The 24,668-nt window shown below is 42.7% G+C and overlaps 2 protein-coding genes across 4 annotated transcripts in view; both read right to left on the reverse strand.

The window, feature by feature from the left end:
* Positions 1–11,244, reverse strand: part of RANBP17 (RAN binding protein 17) — a 183,961-nt gene extending 172,717 nt beyond the window's left edge. The window contains exons 1-4 of one of the 3 annotated variants that reach the window (XM_080999002.1): positions 10,887–11,244; positions 5,991–6,137; positions 4,709–4,799; positions 1,739–1,905 (exon numbers count right to left, since the gene is read on the reverse strand). In XM_080999002.1, coding sequence (XP_080855128.1) covers positions 1,739–1,905; positions 4,709–4,799; positions 5,991–6,137; positions 10,887–10,904 — 423 coding nt within the window. In that variant the 5' untranslated portion in view covers positions 10,905–11,244. Of the gene's footprint in view, positions 1–1,738; positions 1,906–4,708; positions 4,800–5,990; positions 6,177–10,886 lie in introns of those variants that run through there. The other 2 variants (XM_080999001.1, XM_080999000.1) reach the window with 2 other exon arrangements.
* A 3,352-nt stretch (positions 11,245–14,596) lies between these two features.
* On the reverse strand, positions 14,597–24,146 carry LOC308473577 (kazal-type serine protease inhibitor domain-containing protein 1-like). The gene is made up of 4 exons (XM_080999324.1): positions 23,622–24,146; positions 16,816–16,976; positions 16,224–16,368; positions 14,597–14,884 (listed from the first exon to the last, which is right to left on the reverse strand). Exons 1-4 carry the CDS (start codon positions 24,079–24,081, stop codon positions 14,754–14,756), a joined length of 897 nt encoding a protein of 298 aa, XP_080855450.1. The 5' UTR covers positions 24,082–24,146; the 3' UTR covers positions 14,597–14,753.
* Between the last annotated feature and the right edge of the window lie 522 nt (positions 24,147–24,668).

A 24,668-nucleotide genomic window follows, 5' to 3' on the forward strand; every position in this document is an offset into this window, starting at 1 on the left:
CCGCAGTATTCTTCCCATATTTGTTGTTAATGAACACAAGGCCATTTTTATCACACTTTCCTAATGATTTTAAAGTGCATTAACTGTAACATATTATCAGCTTTTCCCCCTCATGCAAAAATAGAAACAGAATATAATGACATTTAACAGCAGATGGTTTCACATTTGTGAAACCAGGATCAGTTTAAATCTCATTTAGCCATTAACATATTGGGTAGCCTAAGACAAACAACTCTTACAGTCAGTACTTTTCCCATATCCGGATAATACTACTCCCTCATACCACACTCTGGGAAGGATTACTCAGATAAAAGTATATCAAACGCTTTTTGAGCACCAATAAATCTAAGTCTCACAATCATGAGTTTGCTTTGCTAAATAATTCCTTATCTCCTTCACCACTCCCACTCAGTACCAGAGATTTTATCTGACAAAAGCAGTTGTGGTTGGCAAGCATCAAAGATTTACCAGGAGGGAAAACACTCAATCCACCACTTTGGTTTGAATATTCAGTTTGCAGCTACTATTTACTTTCAAATGAATTTGTAAAAATTCCATGACAACTCTACTTCCACCTAGGTTGGGTAGCAAAGCTACCTAATCTAAGCTTTGATGATAAAAATACATTTCTCATTCCAAGTTAAGGGAACTCATTTCCCCACACAGAAAAATAACCCCCTTGAAAACTGCCTTTCTCTATTAACTCCCCTTGCCTTACATAATTTGAAACAAATGAAGTGCCTTTTCTATTTTAATTTTTAAAACTATTGAACTGAACAGGTGAGAAGACAGGAGCATGACAGCAACAATCTTGGCCATAAGAATCACAAGAAGAGAATCAACACACAGTCCTGGGTATATATTATCAATTAGTTCTCAATGTAAGAACCACCCATAAGTAGGGGAAACCTTAAACAGGCATTTCCAGGACTTGGGCATTACCTTAACTCTTGTTATTTCTTGAAGGTTCGAGTTTATAGCAGGGGTGGCCCTCCAGATGTTGTTGGACTCCAACTCCCATCAGCCCCAGCCAGCATGGCCAAAGGTCAGGAATGATGGGAGCTGGAGTCGAACAACACAAAATAGAATATTTAATATACAATAAATGGATCCCCTCTTATGTACTTGGGTTAGCATAGCTTCCCAAATCTGGTTGGGGCTTCATATGCATGTGGATTTCCTGTATATACAAAAGCCTTCTCATTCACCAGTCTCTACATATGCTGCCCCTACTATTAACAGGCAAAGGAAACTTTGGTGCAAATTACACATCATTGTTTTTATTCAGTACTAGAAGCTAGATCCATTCAGCAGCAACCCCTGGCACTGCTGGATCGACATGGAGGAAAGTACCAGTACAGAGCAGAAATTATTGGAAGGAGATGCAACCAACTGTTTCCAGCATCACCTCCCCAGCAGCCCCATACATCTCCTTAGTGCCAATGCAACATTACACTAGCAAGAGGTCTATTTCAATGCTACATTTTTGCATCCATTTTCATCCAGTTGCATCATTTTCTACAGCACAGTTCTCATGACAAAGTCATAAATAGTCTCCGCCTTTAGTCGGCTCTTCTTTTATATTTCAGGCAGCTCTTAATCGTACAATTTGCAGCTGACTGAACTACTTTCTCCATTCTGTGTCTCCTCCTTAGGATCATATGGCATTTAAAATATGCGACTACTATATTTAATACAGAAATGTTTTTAACAAGCAGTCATGTTCACTTTCTCTTACCTGCAAAAACTTTTTAACATCAGCAATAATGTCTCTAAAGATGAGCTGGTCTTTCTGAACATCAAACCAACCCAACTTTGTGATCTTGGCAATTACTTGAACAAGAGCTTGAATCACAAAAAGGGCCAGTTTTGGTCGAGATGCAACATAGTTTAATATGTAGTTTCCTGTACCGAAATACCAAAAATTAAATCAAAATTATTTTATGTTCAATACATCAAGCTATTCTAAGTTATGTTGTTATTGTGAAATACATGGACTGAGTCTCCAGAAGGCCAGATCTTGAAAATTGTATAGTAATATTCCTAATTAAATGCTTCAAAGGCAAGTGCAGGTATTTTAGTGCTATTATTAAAGTACAATAACTCAAGAAATAGTATTTTTGAGAAGGCCAAACATATCAGCTGAATGTACAAGAAAAATGTCCAGTGCTGTTCATAAGCATAGTGCTTCCATGCTGTCCATGCCAAAACCAAAGCTCAGGGATAGCCAAAACAGTGCCTGATTGTCTCTGTTGGGATTACAGATTCCATCACCCCAAATCACTGGCCATATTGGACAGGACCAATGGGTGTTATAGAACAAGCACATTGGCTACTTCTGCTATAGCTCAACAAAACTACCAAGGTTAAGGGAACAGCTTACCAGACTCACTTTTAGTTCTCTAAAGATTCCACAACCGTTTGGTGTTTCCTGGCAGACAAGACCCTGCAGGAAACTTGGGTATGCCATACCTTGTGAGCTTCCAGTTGCCAACTGGAATCAATCACCATGTGTCCTATTATTTTGATTAGCTTGGTTTGATGACTACCTGATTAGCTACATCAGGGTGCTATTTGGCTTTTTAATTTCTTAGAAGGCTTATTTCATATCCTGGTGCATTACAACATTCTATAAATAAATCTTTTCTTCCTCCATTACAAGTATTCACTTTCCCCTATTTATTCTAAAGCCTCTTGCCTATCAATGAGCCCTAAACAGCTCTGTGCCAGGTTTACTTGAATATATTATTTCAGAATCTGTGAAGATGAGAGTCTGAAAAGTCTCTGTATTAAACAAGAAATTAGCTGAGCAACCATATCAGCTCCAGATGTTCTGTTTATTTTAATCAGCTCTCTACCATCATTGATACAAGTAGGCAACATGCTCATGTCAGCATGCCTCAGAATAAAGATCCAAATATGGCTTTGACTCCCTTAAATGTTGAGTCCCTGGACTAGAACTACAGGCAAGTACTATTAACAAAACTCTTTATTATTGAAGCCTAAAGAGCTAAGCAAGTATTTGATGTTAACTCCACATACATAGGTTCCTTAAACAAGAAGGAAACTTAAGCTTAGACTTAAACAGGAGCCTCAATCACAAAATGGGCTGGTTTTGATGGAGCTGCTGCACAATTCAGTATGTAGCTGACTTCTCCAAAATACCCCAGATAAAACATACTTTTCCTTTGTTATTAACTGATAAACTAACAGTCCATATTTTAGATCATTTCAATAAATACTGAAAGTCATGTCTTACAATACTTTTATACTATGGGACTGATACCCAAGCACGCATGTACCACATTAATTATGAAAGAGTCACATATATTTGTGAATTTTGTACTCTTATGCCCACACCCAAATAAAACATAGATCTTATGCGTAGCAACTGAAGCCAATTTTTGTTAGCACATCTACTCATATTTATTTTTTATTTTTATTATAAAGCAGGTGAGGAAGATGTCTGCTGCTGTATTTGTTTGACACATCAAACCTAGTTAAGGGAGTAGACCTAAAAGTATTTGAGTTCAGTACTACTGAAAGAAATGGGACAGTTTAAAATACCATATTTTTTGCACCATAACACTCACTTTTTTCCTCCTAGAAAGTAAGGGGAAATGTCTGTGCGTGTTATGAAGGGAATGCCTACGGGTGGCGGGGGGGATCTGTTGCAGTCGTGAGCAGAGGATCCATGGTTCCCCTTCCTTCCCTCCTCCGTGGCTCGCTTTGAAACAGCAAAGTGGGAGAAGAGCCGCTGAGTGGGGAGGAGAGAGGGACAGAGAGCCTGCTTCTTTAAAGGAGCAAAGTGGGAGAGGAGAGGAGCCACTTACACGAGTGTAAGCGGCTCCTGTCCGGTTGGTTCCTTTAAAGCAAGCAGGCTCTCTGTCCCTCTCTCCTCCCCACTCAGCTCGCTAAATAGCAGGAAAGTTTTTCAGCTCATTAAGACGGGGATGAGCGGGGAGGAGGGAGAAAAGCAGAGCCTGCTTGCTTTAAAGAAGCAAAGCGGGAGAGGAGAGGAGCCTTCTCCCCTTATACCCCTCTTCTTCATTATTAGCAGCATCCTTCTCCACCCACCCCACGCATGCTCCTTGTCCCTTGAGTGCTTTTCCTTCCCTCCCCACTTCAAACGTGGTTACAAAGCACGAATCCACATGGATCCTCAGGATTTTTGCATTGGGCTACTCCAAACTCACTGTCAGATCACATGTCTGTGGCCACAGCATGAACCACAAAAATCATACATCCACTGTTTCGTTTAGAATATTTTTTTTCTTGTTTTCCTCCTCTAAAAACTACGTGTGTGTTATGGTCGGGTGCGTGTTATAGAGCGAAAAATACGGTAAATGCATTTACAACAAGGACATAGAGAGGGCTATACATGTACCTAGGCTCCTGATCAAATTCTTAGGCTTTTTAATTCATGCAATACAAACACACCCACATGTTTACACATTTTGTCCCATAAAAAATAAAGGACAACACAAATTCCGGATCACATCTTAATCTGATTTTTCTGGAAGTTAGAAACATCAACAGTTTTTCAAAGAATGATAAAGTATATAGCAGCTATAAATGAAGAACACCTAAAATCATTCTGACTGGCAATCTTAAACTCTTTGACGAACTACTAGGGCAATTTGAAATTTGTATCATTACACACACAAAATACCCTACTGCAATACTGAAAGGAATAAACAATACTTACTGATGTCCATCCTTTGCTGAACAGGTAAAGGAGGTGTTTTGCACACAAGTTTTGAGAGGCATGTCGCTGCTAACAGTTGTGCATAAGAGGTCTAGAGAAAAACGCACACAATTCAGGTGGCAGTAATAACTATTCGTTTTAAAAAATCCTTAAATAGCATCCAAAAATATAATCTTGCAACAAGAAACACATCTCCTAAAACCTTGCTGTCACAAATTTGCTCTACTTACTTGGATGTGTGCATTTTGATACAATTTACAGCTCAGTCCTGGTATTTACTATGTAAGCAACATGGGATTAAGACACATACTGTATTTATCTAACAGCTATTATATTATTTTCAAGGATATGCCTGTAAAATATACACAGGGTCAGACCTTCATAGACCCTACAGTCCCTCCTTTTAAATCACGGCTCTCTCAGAACAACTAAAGCAACATCAGCGAGGCCGAGAGAGGAGTTTGTCATCTGGGCAGCCCAGGACCTCCACACACATTGCCCAGGCTTGCACCCCAGGGAGGTCACTTCCTGCTGCTAACACAGCAATTTGACTTCATCCCTGGAGACGTGCTCCGTTGTCTCTCAAGACAAATGGCTGCCAACAACAACCCAGTACCCTCCAGATGGTTTGGGCTACAATTCCCACCATCCCTCATCACTGACCAAGTTGCCTGTGGCTGAAGGACATTGAGTCCAAACTCTCTAGACCCTATTGCAGACTTCATACTGTGTAAATGTGGCCCTTTCTGCTTCTGAGCTCTATAAGTTAAGGGGACTCTTTCCCTGTCCGTAAGCAGGAAGAGAGATGCTCAACCTGAATACATAGATTTGATCTGCCAGATCATAGCTTTAGACTGATAAACTTGGAGAGTCTAGAATGATTTCACCATTTTACCCAAGGGAGCTAATATTTCATTCGTGTAAACCAAGCCATTATCATGTGGAATGGTAAGCCTGATTAACTCCTAACTTATGCATAAATATGACATATTTGCTATGTTCTTCTAAATTATTAATGCTTGTACAAACCTTATCCATAATGGGGGGGGGGGTGTCATTTGAAAATCTGATATCAAAACAAGCAAAACAAGCAGAAGAAAAAGCACCTCCAATGATTACGTTGCAGCCAACTTATTTTCATTGGGGTTGGAGGGAATCTCCTTTTAATCTACAAAAGTTCATTATCACTACTTTCAAATTTCACGCTACTGTTTATGAAAAGCAGAGAAAAGATGGGCATTTAATGAATGTGTATTTAGATAATAAAGTTTAAAGCACTTACTGTTCCTTGTTCCAGTAAAAGCTGGCACTGGCTAAGACATTCAGGACTATTAATAAGCTCCAGGAGCACCTTTTCTGCTTGTATTCGCTGTGCTAAGTCTGTCCCCTCGTAGAGCTGTTTACAAAGAACTTCTAGCTCTGCCAGACTCTGCTGGGGGTAAAAATCAGACATGAATTGCCCTCCATTAATATCCTCACACTACTATTTATTCATGCACATTGATATAGAATATAAAAGTCAGAATGGGCTGTATCCAAGTAAGTCATATTCATAACTACCTTAATACCATTCACCTCAATGGGTCTTTCCTGAGTATCACTACCATATTTACTCGAATCTAACGCTCACCTTTTTTGGCCAAATTACATTGCGAAAATTAAGGTACGTATTAGATTCAATGGCACATTTACATTCACCGTCAAAGACTTTTTTTGGTTTCAAGGTTCTGAAAATTGAGGTGCGTGTTAGATTTGATGGCACATCAGACTCGAGAAAATATGGTAAAGTCAGATACAGTCAACTCACATCTTTTGTTTGGGTTATGTTCCAGAGACAGCACATAAAACCACAATCGCATGTAGTCAAAAAAACCATTTTAAAACTGGAAAATGGCCTGTAATACTCTCCTAAGGTCACACATACACTCTAACTCCAAATGCAATTGCAGGTGGGATTGCCTATGTTTTCCTCCCAGCCTACTGCCCACCAACCCACCTTGCTTTTTTTAGCCAAGTGCATAAACTTGAAATCACATTGGTTAAATTCACATACATTGCAAGTACAACCCTGTGTGTTTAAATAATGAAGTATCCCTAAGCCATTGCCAAGGAGTAGGGAGGAAGGACACAGGGGATGCTCATCCAATTCCTCCCACTCACAGCTCAAAAGTAATTTGTTCATTTATCACCCAAGAAAAATATCCTGGCACTGAAGTAGAATATGTGCAAAGGAAACGGGGATTATCTGTCAGATCCAAAATGGAAGATCATGCACAAGCAATTAAATTTCCTTGAGCATCTAAATTTTTTCTTGCGCTTAACAAACAAGAAAGCAGGCAAAGTTAACAGTAATAATCAATATTTTCAGTGCTGCTTTTGGTCTTTGCCATTTATTTCCCACTTACCAAGAAAGAATATAAATTTAGTTTCCACCTCACCACTTGTGAGTTGTGGGATATCCTTCCTAATCAAAGGAAGAATCAAGGTGCATCAATTACTTTTGCTCAAATACACTGTGCTTGATTCCCTCCTCTCTCCAGTATACAGGTTAAATATAAGAACAGTTAGGAAAACACATTGTGTCCACACGGTTAAAACACATTAAGCTTGAATCTCATCACCATAAAACTTAGGAGTATTCACATATTACAGGGGATGCAGGAGTATTAAGGCAAAACTAACAAAGTGGATGCACAGTGGTACCTTGGTTTATGAACTTAATCTGCTCCGGAAGTCCATTCTTAAACCAAAGCATTCTTAAACCAAGGTGTGCTTTCCCCTGGCAGTGGGGGATTCTATTTACAAATAGAACACACTCAACAGCAAGCGAAACGTGTTCTTATTCCAAGGCAAAGTTCACAAACCAAAACACCTACTTTCAGGCTTGCAGCTTTCTTAATCCAAGTTGTTCATAAACTAAGCTGTTCTTAAACCAAGGTACCACTGTAATCTGGTTAAACAGATTTCAGACAAAGTGAAATGTTTGTTGAGCTGCTCTTAGTGAAAGATTACGCTGAGTATCTTTAATTACCCTTTGTAAGCAGAGTGCATGTCAAGGTACAGTCATTACCCTAGTAATAGCAACTTCATATGAAGGACAATTATTGGATGATGATTATCAAAGTACAGTGGTACCTCAGGTTAAGTACTTAATTCGTTCCAGAGATCTGTTCCTGAAACTGTTCTTAACCTGAAGCACCACTTTAGCTAATGGGGCCTCCTGCTGCTTCCGCGCCACCGGAGCACGATTTCTGTTCTCATCCTGAAGCAAAGTTCTTAACCTGAAGCATTATTTCTGGGTTAGCAGAGTCTGGAACCTGAAGCGTATGTAACCTGAGGTACCACTGTACATAAAAATACAAAGTGCTTAGCACTGCCCCTTCTCTACCCTAACAACAGGGAGTTAGACGTCTCCTTCTGGGATGTCTATTAGCATCTACTGGCCAAGATAGCAAAACAGAACCTCCATGCTGAAAGGAATGATACCTTCACCTTCTTACCTACTTGTAAGGTTTAAGAGGTACCTGGCTAGCTAGACTGGCTCATGTTCTGGTCCAGCATGTCCATTTTATGTTCTTAGGGCAGGGATGAGAAAGATGTTACTAGATTCCAGTTCCCATAAACCCCATTCATGATCACAGATAATAGCCATTGTAAGCCAACAACATCTGAAGGGCAACAGCTTGTCTACCCTTGTCTTACGCAGAAGAGAGTAAATAATTGGGATTTTGTTGAATATGTAAATATGTCCTATAACTGAAATAAACAATTGAATTTTTACCCAATAGATATAAAATATTTTTCTTTTCTGTTCCCAAATGGCAAGGACTGGCGAAGGTATTCTTGGTCATCAGCCAAAAGGTCACCAACTTTTTCTCTACCTTCCGCAAACTCAGATGTGCATCAACTAGAGGCCCCAATATGTCCCCATTGTTTGCATGAGTGCAGTCATGAGGCAAATACAAACTTCAAGTAGTGTTATGTACCTCGTACCTCTAATGGACAGAAAGAAATCATCACGAGTATTTGTAAGCCACCTTTCAATCCAAGGTAGCATAGGGGCAAATTTCAAACAACAGATTCAATAAAAACAATACCAATCAAATGATTAAAGCCAGCCAGGAGATGATATGAGAAGTACAAACCGGAGTTCAAAAGCTCCAGCAAACTGAGCATTAACTACTCTTCTAAGGGCAGCTGATATTGCAGACCTCACTCTTCATGGTGACACATTGAGAGAAGCTTCATATCAACAGGATCTAAAGCCTACCCATTCCCCCAACAAGGGGAGTCTAGGGCAGGCATACCACCACCCAACACATACACACTTCCCTAAAACTGTCAGGGCTCTGGATTTGGCTATTATTTCACTGAGGATTCACCCACCTCCCTCTTGCTTTGCTCAAGAGTCAAGCACATAGATCAGGCAAACTTCCCTTTTCTACAGAAAAGGAGTCACAACCATTATCAGTAGATGCCAATCAAGCCACCCTTGACAATGGAATTCACACTTATCTCACTTGTCAGGAGTGAGATAACGCAGGAAAATACACTCCCTAAAATACTCCAGACCCAGACTTTTTGGAGATTTAAAGGTTAAAAGCTGATGACAAACATGTCAAACTTGGCTTTAATGTTTTAAGCAGATAATCCCAATGTGTGGTGATTCCAGACATGATTTAAAATTGTAAGAGATAATCTGATGGGAGTTTGTTTATTTTTTTCCAATGGATATACAAGAAAAACAGCTGTAACAGAGTATCAGAAACAGAGAAAAGAAAGACCAAACCAAACAAATATCTAGGAGTGTCAAACAAGGACATTTGTCCATGAAGGCAACAATTGTTCTTATGTAACTAAAATACATTGGTGTTATGTGTAATTCGAAATTCAGTTTTGAGAAATAAATGTTTTGTTTGCTGCTTGAAATAGAATATATAAAAAGGTGGGGGTGGACTTGTATATTAAATTTGATCTGGATAAAGAAGATAGCATAACTTTGCAAGTTTGGTGCCACATGCTCTCTGCATGCATGCATGCATACATACACATTTGTGTCTTTCATGACACAAACAAATAGTTATACATGCATACATGTGTGTGCCTTTCAAGGCACAAATAGTTATACACAAACGCACATGTGTCTTTCAGGGCACACACCAGTAAGTTATACACACATTGACATGTGTCTTCAAGACACACACAAAGTGTTATACATGCATACATGGCACAAAGAATTATACACTAAGGCACATGTGTCTTTCAGGGCACACACCAGTAAGTTATACACACACGCACATGTGTCTTTCAAGACACACAAAGAGTAATACATGCATACATGGCACAAAGAAACAGTTATACACAAATGCACATGTGTCTTTCAAGGCACATACCAGTACGTTATACACAAATGCACATGTGTCTTTCAAGGCGCACACAAATAATGACACATACACGCACCTGTGTCTTTCACGGCACACAGAAATAGCTGTACACAAACGCGCATGTAACTTTCCATGACACACAGTTATATATAAAATAAAACAAAAATCCTTCCAGTAGCGCCTTAGAGACCGACTAAGTTTGCTATTGCTCTGAGCTTCCGTGTGCATGCACACTTCTTCAGATGCATACAAAAGCCCATACCAATAACAAACTTAGTTGGTCTCTAAGGCGCTAGTGGGGGGAATTTTTTTTTTATTTTGTTTCAGCTACGGCAGACCAACACGGCTACCTACCTGTAACTACAGTTATATATATATACACATAGATACATACATATATATGTCTATATATAGATTAGATATAGATATAGTTGGCATCCCTCTATTCTTGAAAGGCATGTGTGTGTGTGTGTGTGTACATATATAAATCCTGTCAGGACATCCTTTCCCCCCTTACCTTTCCCCGCCCCACACGATCCCCGCAGTCCCCCCCCCCTCCAGGCGTCTCTTCCTCGCAGCATCCCCAACGGACGTGCGGCGGTGGGGCAGCCTTCCTCTCCCGCCCGCCCCCCACCCCTTCCCCCCCCCCCGGGGCTGCGCTGCCGCCCCGCTCGGCCGGCGGCCTACGCGCCCCCCCCCCTGCGTCCCGCTCCCCGCGGGGACGAGCCATCTCCCCGCCACGCAACGGCCAGGCTCCGGGTTCGACGCCGCCGCCGCCCGGGGCGCCCACTGACCTGGCCGCTCAGCGCCATCTTCCAGCGGGGCGGGAGGGCGACGCCGAGAGCAGCCCGGGCCGGTGGAGGAGAGGCGGGAGGAGGCGGAGCGAGAGGAGGAGGCGGCGGCGGCGGCGGGGAAGGGGTTGAGGGGAGCACCGCGGAGGGAGGAGAGAGACCAGGCCCCTCGCCGCCCTCTGAGGTATTTCCGCGCGTGTTTTAAATCCCCTCCCCTGATCTGGCCTCGTTTGAACTCGACGCGTGTCAAGGGCGCCGACCTGAACGGAATGACAGGCGGGCAGGTTAAGCCCCGCCCATAGGGTTGGTCACGTGTCACGGCACACGCGCGCCATTTGAATGGCAGTGCCCATCAACCTGGGGGCGGGGTGAGGCAGTCCCTTCAAATATTTATTTTTTGTGGGGGGGGGGAGACCCCCTAGGAGTTGACCCCTATCAGTGTGGATTTACATATAAGCTAAACAAGCTATAGCAGGGCTCCACTCTCTTGGGGGGCCCCAAAAATGTAAAGGTGGAAAAAAAATGGATGTACATTTCCAAAATGTAAGATAAAGAAATAAAATAAAACCAGCAGCAGTGTTTTGTGTTGTGTAAGCTCCTATTTGTTATGTGCAAATGGCTTTAGATGCCTATTAGGTCCATCAATTACCGCATAAGCATATACAGTGGTACCTTGGGTTACAGATGCTTCAGGTTACAGACTCTGCTAACCCAGAAATAGTACCTCAGGTTAAGAACTTTGCTTCAGGATGAGAACAGAAATTGTGCGGCAGTGGCGCAGCGGCAGCGGGAGGCCCCATTAGCTAAAGTGGTGCTTCAGGTTCAGAACAGTTTCAGGTTAAGAACGGACCTCCAGAACGAATTAAGTACTTAACCCAAGGTGTCACTGTATTCAACAGAAAAAAATAGTGACAATTTGTTGTTGACAAAGGACAGCTGGACATATACCTTCAGTAGCTTCGGGCAGGGGTCAGCAACCTTTGTCCACCGTCTCTCAGACCTTGTGGTTGGCCGGACTATATTTTGGAAAAAAAATATGAACAAATTCCAAAAGCCTACCCCTGGCTTAGGGCCTCATCAAACCTAAATACGGCCCTGACCCCTATGATATGTGTGCAGAAGGCACGCTTTCATAACAGGGTCTCTAGACCCCAGGGAGCTAGGGTTGGGGGTTGCCAAATAGGCAGAGTAGGCACCGGCCTATGGCCATTTTGGGGGTCAAAATAATATTGATTTGGTTTGGCTGGTAAAATAAAAAACGTATTAGGAGATAATTTTCGAGGGGCCCTCTGAGATTGCGACTGCCTAGGCCCTAAGGGCCATAGGGTTCAATCTGGCGCTGTTGTCACCTGTCCTGTATAATACAGGATTGTCCCATATTTCAATGTAAAATGCAGATGGATAACAGTTTTGTCCTGTATTTCAGGTCCTTTCTCTTTCTGCCAAGTTAGGGAACCTCTCCAAATACATGTGTGTGGAAGGTTGTGTGGAAGGTCATGTATTTAAGCTCCGGGTAGCCAAGCACAGACAGAATTTCAAATTCATGCGGATATGCACAGGTGTATCTGAAAAATTCCAGATTCGCGGTCCTAGACTAACCGCAACATCACACGGGCTTAAGTAATGCTCAGTTTGGGAGAATATGGAATATGTGTGAGATAGCCTAGTGTCTTACCTGGGACAGTCGGAACGGAAACTTCAATTTAGTGACACACTTAAATTAAAACGGAACAATCAGTAAACCGGAGCTGTCATGATGTCTTGCATGACTAAGGCCAGCCTTCTTCAGTCAATATTAACCACTGCCTTTCTTGCAACTATTAGTGGTGGGCTTAGAACATTAATAGTCAAATTGGCACAACCATTCCTTAGGAGGAAGCCAGACTCGAATTCTTCTCCCTGACATTTAGTTGTCTCTGTGCTGGGTTCCCCCCACTATATAGATTTGATTTTTATTTATTAATTTGGCATGAAAGAACATTCACTCCAAAGTTTTCTTCCACCTGAAGTCTGGAGCGTAACATCCCTGGCAGTGATTTAACCATCACAGCTCATTTATTGTATCTACAGTCAGTGATCCTGGTTGTGGGGTGGACTGAAACTGCAGCCAGGCAAACGGCCATTCAATCTCCCTGAGATCTCACTGCTCAAGGCAGGAAGATGTAGAAGGGACAGGCCCCATGGCCTCTCCAGGCTACAATTAACAAATGGCCGAACATGGTTAGTGAGAAGGAGATTTGCTGAAACTGAGACCTTTGAGCCTTTGCCTGAGGGCTGCTCTGGAAGCACTGAACAACAATTGCCCAAGAGACTCACACTTGCAGTTTTAGAATCAGACGGGAACATAGAAATGTGGATAACTTTTTGGAGAGATTTGCAAAACTGCTGGGAAAAGTGCATTTGTGAATGTTTTTACCCGCCTGCCTCTTTTTAGTGCTTTCTGTGAGAACTAGGCCTCCAAAGGGCATGTTTTATTCAATGCCAAAACAAGGAAGCAAATGTGCTCTTTTAATCCTGAAAGGAAGGAAGGGAAAAGTGCACTAGAGTTGGGCAGCCAGCTTCTGAGATAAACTGGAGGGGTGAAATTCCTGAGTCAACCTGCTGGCAAACTAGTGATTTCTCTTGCTCCTAGATAGGCTCTGAACAACTGGAGTCGTTTGGAAGTAAAAGGAGGATTTAATTGTGCTAATTGTGATATTTTGTCACCAGCGTTAGTATGACCAGGTCCTACTTCCCAGCATTCAAAAGGCTTGTGAGCTAAAACTTCACACCTCCAAAGGAGGTTTACCCTTATAATGGATCTGAGATGTCCATGGAGTATAAAAAGAGGAACTTATTACCAGTATTGCCTTATATATTATGTGCTTATGAATATTTAATTGTTGTTCTTAGACTTAAATACATTTATTTGCAAATAAGCAATCTGTAGTTTGTCAAATGTTTTGTGCTGCAGATTAACCTAAAATGTTAGATTGAATTATTTATGTGAAGCTGACCTTGAAATAAATCCATACTGTGATAGATGAAACACGAATGCTTCAGACATGGGAAATTGTTTGTTGAAACCATAGCAAAATTCACTTGCAACGGGACCACTGTGCTTGATTAACTTCCAAGCCACAAAGATGTGGTATTCTAGTTTTAACAATGCCAATTTACAGACCTTCAGCATATAATGGGAATTCCCAGAATATTTCAGCTTCTCCGACAGAAAAAAAAGCTTGAAGAGTATTGCCTTTCACCCCTGCAGCATGTCACTGCTTTATAAAAATGGCAGCAATTCTGAATCAGCTGGTACCACTGGGTTTGGAAAGGGTTTTCTTCCCTTTTGCATGGGGACTAAATAATATGCAACTACCACTGATCAGGGCAATGAAAATAGTCACACTACTACACTTCCAATCAGTGTAACTTCCTGCTGAAATCCTGTAACTTTTTAACCCACAAATGTTCCAGGTTATTTTTGTCCCACTCTTGTTGCACTCTGGACAGCAATCACGTGGTGGCATCGGTCTTCAACAACTTACTGTGACTGTGAAGTCCTCATGTGACTTTCCTGCCCTACAGCTGTATGACAGAGAGCTATATCTCACACAAGGAATTGTAGAGGGATCTTGATAAGTGCAACGTTTATATCTTTTGCCACTATGGTTTTTCTCAGTGTGCAGGATTCTGAATATAATAAATGTAATGGAGGCTTAAAATTAGAAAAGTCTGATTGAAATGGTATGTATGGGATAATTTCTAGAATTTGATACACATTTTTGTTGTGATAATATGAGGTTTCAGGACAGTGCAAATCACACAAGCAAAACAGAGGAACTTGAAAGCATCAGCACATAACAACCCCTTACACAATCCAAACTTGCTTCATTTTTCATAGTCTCCAGATTCATATTCTGCCTCTTCCTCGTCTTCAGCAGAATCAAAATCGTCTCCATAATCTGTGCCATCGCTTGTGCTCCAGCTGCCAGGAATATTCTGGAAAGTTAATGATGAACCTGCAGAATAAGGCACATATAGTGTTAACAATTAAGCTGGTGATTGGGGAGTGGCCATAGGTTAGTAGATACTATAGGTTAGTAGATACAGTGGTACCTCGGGTTACATACGCTTCAGGTTACATACGCTTCAGGTTACAGACTCCGCTAACCCAGAAATAGTGCTTCAGGTTAAGAACTTTGCTTCAGGATGAGAACAGAAATCGTGCTCTGACGGCGCGGCAGCAGCAGGAGGCCCCATTAGCTAAAGTGGTGCTTCAGGTTAAGAACAGTTTCAGGTTAAGTACGGACCTCCAGAATGAATTAAGTACTTAATCCGAGGTACCACTGTACATAGGTTTTGCCTGCAGGAGGGCCCAGTTTCATTCCTTGGCAGGTTCAGTTCAGGTAGCAGGACTGGGAAACAGACTGACTGTGCCTCAGACTTTGGAGAGCAGCTGCCAGCCAGAGCAGACACTACTGCATTACACAAGCCAATAGCCTAGGGCAACTTCATATTTAGGGAGAGGGAGAAAATGGGAGAGGGGAAATTGCGCATCAAACAAAAATATTGTGAGTTAATCAGACATTGGAAAGACATCAGCTACATTAAAATATGAGTTCAGTTTTCAAATGTCGTGCTGCCAAATCCTGCGGCGAGGCACCACTTCTTAATTTCATGCCACTGACCAAAGATTACAAAAAGCCATTATGTCCACTGAAACATAGATTCCCTATCTAAAACATACTGGTTTGAAATGAACAATTTCGGTTACTATTAGAATCAGGCAACCACCACCAAAAGCTTGATCTTTTTGTGTCCTTCCGCCAGCAGGCTTTTTGGGAACTGATTGTTTTTAATAAAAGGGCTGGTGCCGTGCTGTTTATATTATTAATAGATATACATTTCTATCAATGTTAATTTTTTTCTTAATTATTGTTTTTTTCTATGTTTTTAGGTTTGAAGAAGATCCAACCTATCCATTCTTAAGGAAATTAACCCTGAGTGCTCACTGGAAGGACAGATCCTGAAGCTGAGACTCCAATACTTTGGCCACCTCATGAGAAGAGAAGACTCCCTGGAAAAGACCCTGATGTTGGGAAAGATGGAGGGCACAAGGAGAAGGGGACGACAGAGGACGAGATGGTTGGACAGTGTTCTCAAAGCTACCAGCATGAGTTTGACCAAACTGCGGGAGGCAGTGGAAGACAGGAGTGCCTGGCGTGCTCTGGTCCATGGGGTCACGAAGAGTCGGACACGACTAAACAACAACAACAAAGTTTTTCTTATTATATCTGTAAATCACCCTGAGTCCCCTGTCATGGAAAAAGGACTAATAATAATAATACAGTGATTTACCATCAATAACTTTCAGCCTTGCAGATGAATAGGCAAACCCATATTTGTTTTTTGTTTGGCATATGTAGACACCTTCATCTGATTTCTTGATCCCTTGAATTTGTAACCATCCAGACACACTGTACTTCCGAGGTCCCCCTCTTGCCTGAGAAAATGAAAGCCAAATAGCAAACAAATGAAGGTCTAATAATAAATAGGATGACGTCTTCACCATGTAAACTCCACTGACGTCAATGAAATCTACATCACTGAGATTTTGATTGCAACGTTATATATGTTCTACTGTCATGTATGGAGCAACTACTTTTGCAGTATTCCTCAACATGGCAGGAGGACAAGCAAGTTGTTGGTTTGCTTTTTTAAAACCAGCCTGAACAATTTGCTCATCCCAAACTCCAAGCCATTTATGAACAAGTTAAAAATCACTGCTCCCAAACCAATCCTCGGTTGTCTTTTCCCAGCCTTGAAAGGCGAGGAATTCTAGATGTCTTCTTCAGCCACCATTTTGTTGTAGGGAGAGGTCTGTGTCTCCTGCTAAGTTTACCACAAAGAAAAAGTAATTATATCGCCTTACCTACTTTAAACTGTATACCTGTATTGAAATATGAGCATCATCTCCTGGCAGAAACATCTTATTTCCTTTCTTCTTCCACTCAAGGTGTGGCATGGGATATGCAGATACCTCACAACCAAAGATGACGTCATTCCCTGTGAAATTCTGGGTGTCTCGAGGTGGCAAAGAAATAACAGGAGCTGGAAGAGACATGAGTGAGAGGATCATCATGCTCAAGAGTCACATTAAACAGCTTTCACAACACAGAATAATTCTACTCATTTGTTTATTTTATTTACTTGTTTCATAAAATTTTTACACTGCTTGATTGTAACAAACAAACAACTCAAAGAGGTTTTCTTACGACAAGCATTGTGTGTTACGCCACCGTCCTACAGCAGCCAATTTGTGACTGGCACCCACAGCACTCACTCAATGCACCAATAGCCCCCAGAGGTTGGCAACTCCTGACAACTCATTAGTGAAGTCACAAAGCTTTGCTGTTTTTCATAAAGGGTTAGATAAATCTCCATGTGAGCATGTCCCAAGAGTGAAAGGAAGGTGGGGAGTAAGTGTCATCAGCCATAAAATTGCCTGTGTGCATGTTTTGGGATGCTTTTGAATTATGGTGCTGGAGGAGATTCTTGAGAGTCCCATGGACTGCAAGAAGATCAAACCTATCCATTCTGAAGGAAATCAGTCCTGAGTGCTCACTGGAAGGACAGATCCTGAAGCTGAGACTCCAATACTTTGGCCACCTCATGAGAAGAGAAGACTCCCTGGAAAGGACCCTGATGCTGGGAAAGATGGAGGGCACAAGGAGAAGGGGACAACAGAGGACGAGATGGTTGGACAGTGTTCTCGAAGCTACTAACATGAGTTTGACCAAACTGCGGGAGGCAGTGGGAGAGAGGAGTGCCTGGCGTGCTCTGGTCCATGGGGTCGCGAAGAGTCGGACACTACTAAACGACTAAACAACAACAATGTTTTGGGAATTGTATCAGTGTTTTGTTTTGTTTTTTCAGACCAGCGTTTGCAGCTGTGTTGTTTGTAGACTGTGTCATCTCTGACCGTGAGAATTAGGAGTACACATGTGACGGATGGAACTGTGGTAACCAAGAATGGCATCATGTTTGCACTTCTGCTAAACCAAGGCAGGGTCAAACTGCTGATCTATTAGGCCTAATAAGAGCAAGTGTTAGCCACTAACAGATTTTAATCTCAAAGGAGTTGGAGAAATAACTTTCCCTATGAATGGCTAAATGAAAACTGCTTAATATTTCAAAAAATATACGGTGTAAAGACTAAAAACAAGCAATATGTCAACAAAATCTTTAAACAAGTACAAAAACATAACCAAAAACGAATCAAACACCAATATAACAAAGCACATAAAAGCATTAAACAGAAAACCAGAGGATTCAAACATGTCAGACTGGGTCCTAGTTTATAGGCCAGCAAACGTCTGGTCATCTCAAGGTGTCTGAAGCAACTGGTGGTTGCTGATTCATATTTGGCACAGGTAAAACCCTTCCACCATGCAGGGGCAACAGCTGGAAATGACCATTTTCTGGGGACTGCATCCTATGATATTATGAAGGGTGTGGTGCCAGGAGTATAATTTGCCCAGATGATGTTATAGGGGGGAGCAGTCATTCAAGGGACGCAGGTGGCGCTGTGGGTTAAACCACAGAGCCAAGGACTTGCCGATTAGAAGGTCGGCGGTTCGAATCCCCGCGATAGGGTGAGCTCCCGTTGCTTGGTCCCTGCTCCTGCCAACCTAGCAGTTCGAAAGCACGTCAAAGTGCAAGTAGATAAATAGGTACTGCTCCGGCGGGAAGGTAAACGGTGTTTCCGTGCGCTGCTCTGGTTCGCCAGAAGTGGCTTAGTCATGCTGGCCACATGACCCGGAAGCTGTATGCCGGCTCCCTTGGCCAGTAAAACAAGATGGGCGCCTCAACCCCAGAGTCGGTCACGACTGGACCTAATGGTGAGGGGTCCCTTTACCTTTAGTCATTCAAGTAACCTGGTCCCAAGCTGTTCAGGGCTTTTTAATGTTAACAAACAGACCTTGAGCAGGGCACTATAGCCAATCTGCAGCAAGTGCAGTTCCCACAGCATGGGGAATGAACAATAAGTAATTGTCCTTTTTTAAGCAATTCCTAAAAGCATTTCATCCTCACAATAACCTCTTGAAGAGGGAGAGTGACTTTCCCAAGTACTGAACCCGGAATTTTCCCTCCCACCTGTGGCCAAGAAGACTGCAATCCTGAGTAGATTTAGGCAGTTCAAATCCCATAGACTTCCACAAGGTTAAAACAGGTTGCTGCGTGCAGGATTGCAGCTCAGCAGCTAGCCACTGCTACACTGGCATTTTAAAAAAGCATTTTTAAACATTGTGTTCTTGTTACCACTGTTGCACACAGTGAAGCCGAACACCCCATCTGCTTACAAGAATGCTTCGATTTCCCCCCCCCCCCACACACACACCACCTCTTTTATTCCGAATGGTAGCTGTTAATTTTGAACCCAGCATGAAGGACAGTTATAACTGTGAACCATGTGAGTTGCTGCCAGTTCATTTGGGCACTAAATTCTGTTTTATAACTTTCATTTTGATCAAGCTATTAAAGTCATTATGCTTTTTTGCTGGGGGGGGGGGAGAGCACCTTTTAAAAATGTAATTACAATGCAGTTTTCCATTTCACATTCAGATTAAATTTGTGAAATACTAGACCACGTAGAATTTTTGTCATTTGTCTGAAGGACGACGATGTGGTTTTCAATTGTGTGTTTTCAAAAATAAATAAATAAATAGTATGTCGTAAAGGTAAAGGGACCCTGTCATATATATATCTATATACACATATACATACAGCCACTAGAGGGAGTGGATTTAATGTCTTCCTTTGAACACATTAAATGAGCAACCACTGTAATAAATATTGGGGCTTTTGAAGATGCCCCAAATTCTTCAATTTGAAGAACTGAAAAAGCATATCTGTTGTTGAAATCCTGTATTTCTCTACTCAGAAGTCCGATTGTTGAATGGGGTTTCTGTCAAGTAAGAGGGCATAGGATAATCACCATCAACAACAACGATAACTACTACTACTACTACTACTACTACTACTACTATTACTACCCCACCTATCTGACTGGGTTGCTAATTTCTTGGCTGAGAGGGGAGAATGCACTTAAACACATCATCAAATAAGAAGAAGCACATCCCCCCAAATTGAGAACAAAGTAGGGAACAGATTTGACTTTTGAGAAAGAGCTAAAAGTGCTATTCTCTTCATGTGGGCAATGAAGTGGTGCCTGTGTCTCTACATATCTTAAGTGGGTGCAGCAGATGTGATATTTGCTGAACTGCCGTGCCATTTGTTTCCACCCGTGCTCTCAATGGATCTCTCATTTCAGAGGAAATTGAGGCTAAGCCACGGAACCACCGCCCCAGGAATTCCTCACTAGTGGGGAGAGCAGAACAACACTTATGTCACCTGACTTCTAGGAATGTCAAACTGACTCCCTCTTAAAATCTTCAATAGCAATAGCCCTTTCCTTGCATTAGATGCATGAAGCAGGTTTGCACGATTAAAGGGAAGAGGGGGAATCCATTGCTGCCCCCCCCCCCGCAGATGTCCATGCATTGCGTATAAACATCAGAAGAGGAAGAGTCCACATCTGTATAGCTCTGCACACACACAGGCTTTGTCACAAAGTGGAACCCCAGGGCGGCACAAGTTAGGCAGTGAGTAGCCTGTGTAGCTTCCTCCAGTTGTTTGGGACTACAACTCCCATCAGGCCCAGCCTGCATGGTCAATCTTCAGGGATGATGGAAGTTGTATTCCACAACACCTAGAAGGTACCACGTCGGTTACTTCCAAACTAGGCCATATCAATCAGCAGTGATCCTAGGAAGTAAGACCTATTGCAGATACTGTATTAATATTTGCACAGATTGAAGAGACGGGAAGCATGAGGACTTTGGTCCCAATTACCAACTGTAACTGTTTTAACTACAGATGATGGTTTTTTCATACATTCATTGCCCGCTGCCCTCATCTACCACCCATTTCCCCTACTGTCTGTTACCTATGGACTTGTTCATAAATTACACACAACACAAGTACAAGTAATTGTGTGACTGTGCACTTGTTGATTTGCACACACAGGCGCACAAACTCCACGCTCGTTGAATGTCAGTAAATGTAAAGGGACCCCTGACCATTAGGTCCAGTCGTGACCGACTCTGGGGTTGCGGCGCTCATCTTGCTTTATTGGCCGAAGGAGCCGGCGTACAGCTTCCAGGTCATGTGGCCAGCATGATTAAGCCGCTTCTGGCGAACCAGAGCAGTGCACAGAAACGCCGTTTACCTTCCCGCCGGAGCAGTACCTATTTATCTACTTGCACTTTGACGTGCTTTCGAACTGCTAGGTTGGCAGGAGCAGGGACCAAGCAATGGGAGCTCACCCTGTCGTGGGGATTCAAACTGCCGACCTTCTGATCGGCAAGCCCTAGGTTCTGTGGTTTAACCCACAGTGCCACCCACGTCCCCGTTGAATGTTACATGTGAATACTTATGAGAGCATGTTGCTTAATTATTTGTGTGCACAGGTTCACAGATTGCAAACTAGTTGAATGTGACCATCCCTTATTTTAGATCGGAAGCTCCTCGAGGACAGGGATCCAGGGGAGGAGGAAGGGGGGTGGGGGCGGTCCGCCCTGGGTGTCACCACTAAGGGGGGGTGACAAAATGCCAGGCGGCACTCACCGTGGGGCCTGCAGCGCACCCGAGCCACGCGTCTCTCCTGAAAGTGACGCAGTGGCTTGGGCACCCGCAGGCTCCATGCTGCCCCAAACTGTCTGCCCACCGCCTCTCCCTCAGCTGTAGGGTGGCTGAGTGGGAGGAGGCAGCCAGACTCCTCAGAGGCCCCTAGAGTGTCCTGGCCAGGCTCACCCCACCCCATGGGTGGCTGGACCCACCCCTAGGTGCAGGGCACGTGCGCCACCCCAGGCGTTCCACCCAAGTGTTCTGCCACTGCAGGGATCCATCTATTTTCCCTTTGAAACTCTCACATTACATAAACTGACGACATTCCTCTGTGCATGCACATGCCCACGCTCAAACACACACATGTACATACTTCAGATATTATCCCTACATTTCTCTGTTTTATTGGCCCATGGAATCCTAAAAGCATTTTCCGATATACATACAACGTTGTCCGACACAGATCAAGGAACAGGAGAAGATCAGTTCAACCCAGCAAGAGCCTGTAAAATTATACGAAGCCTTGCCAATTGCTGTCAAAATTCACTGCATCTGCAATACTACCATTCTACATGCGCAATTTATGTCACCTCTAGCCTGGCCTGAGATCCCTGTGCTTTTCGTATGGAGAGCTCAGAGCACTGCGCTTGCAGAATGGCACAGACGATGCCAGCTTTGCCGAAACATTTCACTGACATTGCCAGTCAATATGCCCGGGTGCCTTTGTATGAACAGGGTGCCTGGGAGTTATCACTGTGCGCATAGTGTCACATGCGACTGCTATAGATCACTGGCATGCTTTGAAGAATGCAGAAAATCACATATGGGAAAATCTTACATAAATTCGTCTTGGCTCCATTTCGGAACTGCGTGCCATTTGGACCTCACTCCAAAGGCTGTGCTAAATCTCTTGGAATCCTGTAAAGCGATGATGCTAATTGCAGAAGAATGAATCATTTACACATCAGGCTATAAAGCTGCCAGGAGGCTAAGAACTAATCTCTCCATTTGGTTATCTTTTCCGTTGGGCTTTTTCACATGCAGTGAAGCTGCATGCAAAGGTTTGTTCTTCGGTATAAAAAGAAACATGACCTTGCATGTGATTTATTTAAATCTGCATAAGACTGTAAGGGATTTGGGGGGTCTGAGACTTTAAACATTATATATTTTTTCAGCTTGAACCTTCCTACTTTGACATACAGTGGCCATTTAGATCTTTCGTATCATTGTTGCTGTCTTGTTAATTTCAGCTTTATATACTAAGATTGGACCTAGCTGCTTTATGTTGATTTTTTTTAAGCTATTAAATAAAGAGCATCTTTTTCCATACTTTTACTATTCCTATAGTAAGACTATTCCTATAGTCTTCAATCCTGCCTTTCATTCATGGATAGTGGTTAAATGACTCTGTTATGGCCCACCCACAAATCTGCAGGCAATTTGTGTTCACATTTCACATTTTCACACTCCCCTCTGATCAACAGGTTGTCAGTTCCCATGTGAATTCTACAATGTTAATCTCACAGGATACGTTGGCAATTCCGGAGCACGTTCCCATGCTTTAACAAAAACTTAGTGGACTCTGCATCCAATGTTTTGTAGCCTCAGAAGACATACTTTGAACAGCGCTCCTCGTTGTTACTGTTTGTTACCTTAAGAGGAACTTTATCTAATGAAATGTCAATAAGGGGGGAAACTGGATGCAAGGGGGAGTATATTTTCTCATTCCAGGATCACATAATATCACACTTGTGCCTATGTCCTTAGGGAACCCAAATCCACAATTAAGTCCCAATAAAGTCAATAAGTTTTACTTCTTGCATTGTCAGGCTGCAATCCCATATATCCTTACCTGGACGTAAACACCACCGAACACAGTGGGACTCACTTTAGCATAAACACACATAGGATTTCTCATCTAAACTCCAAAAAGATAACAAATTGCTCCAAAAGAGTGATTTCCGAGCCCCTCTGTTGCATCCCTAGACTATGCTGCCAAATATCACCATTATTAAATCTCAGCTTCCCTCAGGTATGTACTTTAGACTCTGCTTTGCCTTTCCTTACCCGATTTGCATGGTCCTTTGTGCTTTATGCTCGCATTTATCCCCTTTCCTGCATAAGCCTCATGGAACTGGCAGATGTTCTCATAGGTCTTCCCTTCAGGTCCACATACAGTCTCCTGCAGCTTGCAGACACATTGTGGCTCGGGGATTTCTCCAGACTTGATGTCACGGACATCCAAATGGCACTCCAGGTTGTCCCCGCATTGCCCGTAAAAATGGCTGCCTTCGTCCAAGTCACAGATCTGCCCCTCCACATTCCCGCATTCGGGACAGCAGCCGCATGAGTCCAACACGGTCCCTGCTTGGCAGGCTGTAGGCACAGGGCAGAGTTCCAGGTTGCATATTCCACAGTTGTCCCCTTCCCTCAGCAATCTCAGCCATCCTCTGTGGTACCAGGCGGGGAAGGACTGAGAAAGTCGCACCAGGACTACCAGGAAAACTGTAGCCACCAGGGGTTTCATCTTGAGAATGTAATCAACAAGAAGCAAAGACCTTTTGGAGGCAAGCCAGAAGAAAGGGGGAGAAGAGGAGGAGAGCGAGCAAAAGAAAGCATGTCACAGTCACATTCCACTTTTCGGTTTGAAATATGAATCTGGAACAAACGCTAGAGGCTTTAAAAGAGAAATTAGCCCCAGATCACAGCTTCCCCCAAGAGTAAATGTCAAGTTTCTTTAGCACAGTTTTGGAACGCAGCTACTGCTACCCCACATGGAAAAAAACAACAACCCTCTTCTCCTTTACTTGTGAACCTGACATGTGTTTTTCACATTGTCGCTGTGTGCATTTCTTCTTGCATGTCTCAATCCCCCAGCAAAAGGTGACATAAATTAGTAACTGCATTGCAAACACGTTAAGTTATAGAAACCAAACAAGGATCTGCACAGCACTTGTTTGTTTCTATAACTTCAGCCAAAAAGAAGGAGAATTCTGCCCTCGCTGGCAGGTTTTGATCAAATCTGTTGCTCCACAATAACAAAAAATAAATCGGAAGTATTTATAAAAGCGTTCCTCCTTTCTTCACCTCCCTTAAATTTTATCATACAAGTGA

Source organism: Podarcis pityusensis (assembly GCF_964106645.2).
Source record: "Podarcis pityusensis genome assembly, chromosome: 3".
Taxonomy (NCBI): Eukaryota; Metazoa; Chordata; class Lepidosauria; order Squamata; family Lacertidae; genus Podarcis; species Podarcis pityusensis.

Coding starts and splice junctions, on each gene's coding strand:
- LOC308473577 (XM_080999324.1), bottom strand. CDS start 24,081: ATGAAACCCCTGGTGGCTACAGTTTTCCTGGTAGTCCTGGTGCGACTT. Junction 16,977..23,621: donor CAAAGGACCATGCAAATCGG/GTAAGGAAAGGC, acceptor TGTCTCTTCCAG/CTCCTGTTATTTCTTTGCCA. Junction 16,369..16,815: donor ATGCTCATATTTCAATACAG/GTATACAGTTTA, acceptor TCATTTTCTCAG/GCAAGAGGGGGACCTCGGAA.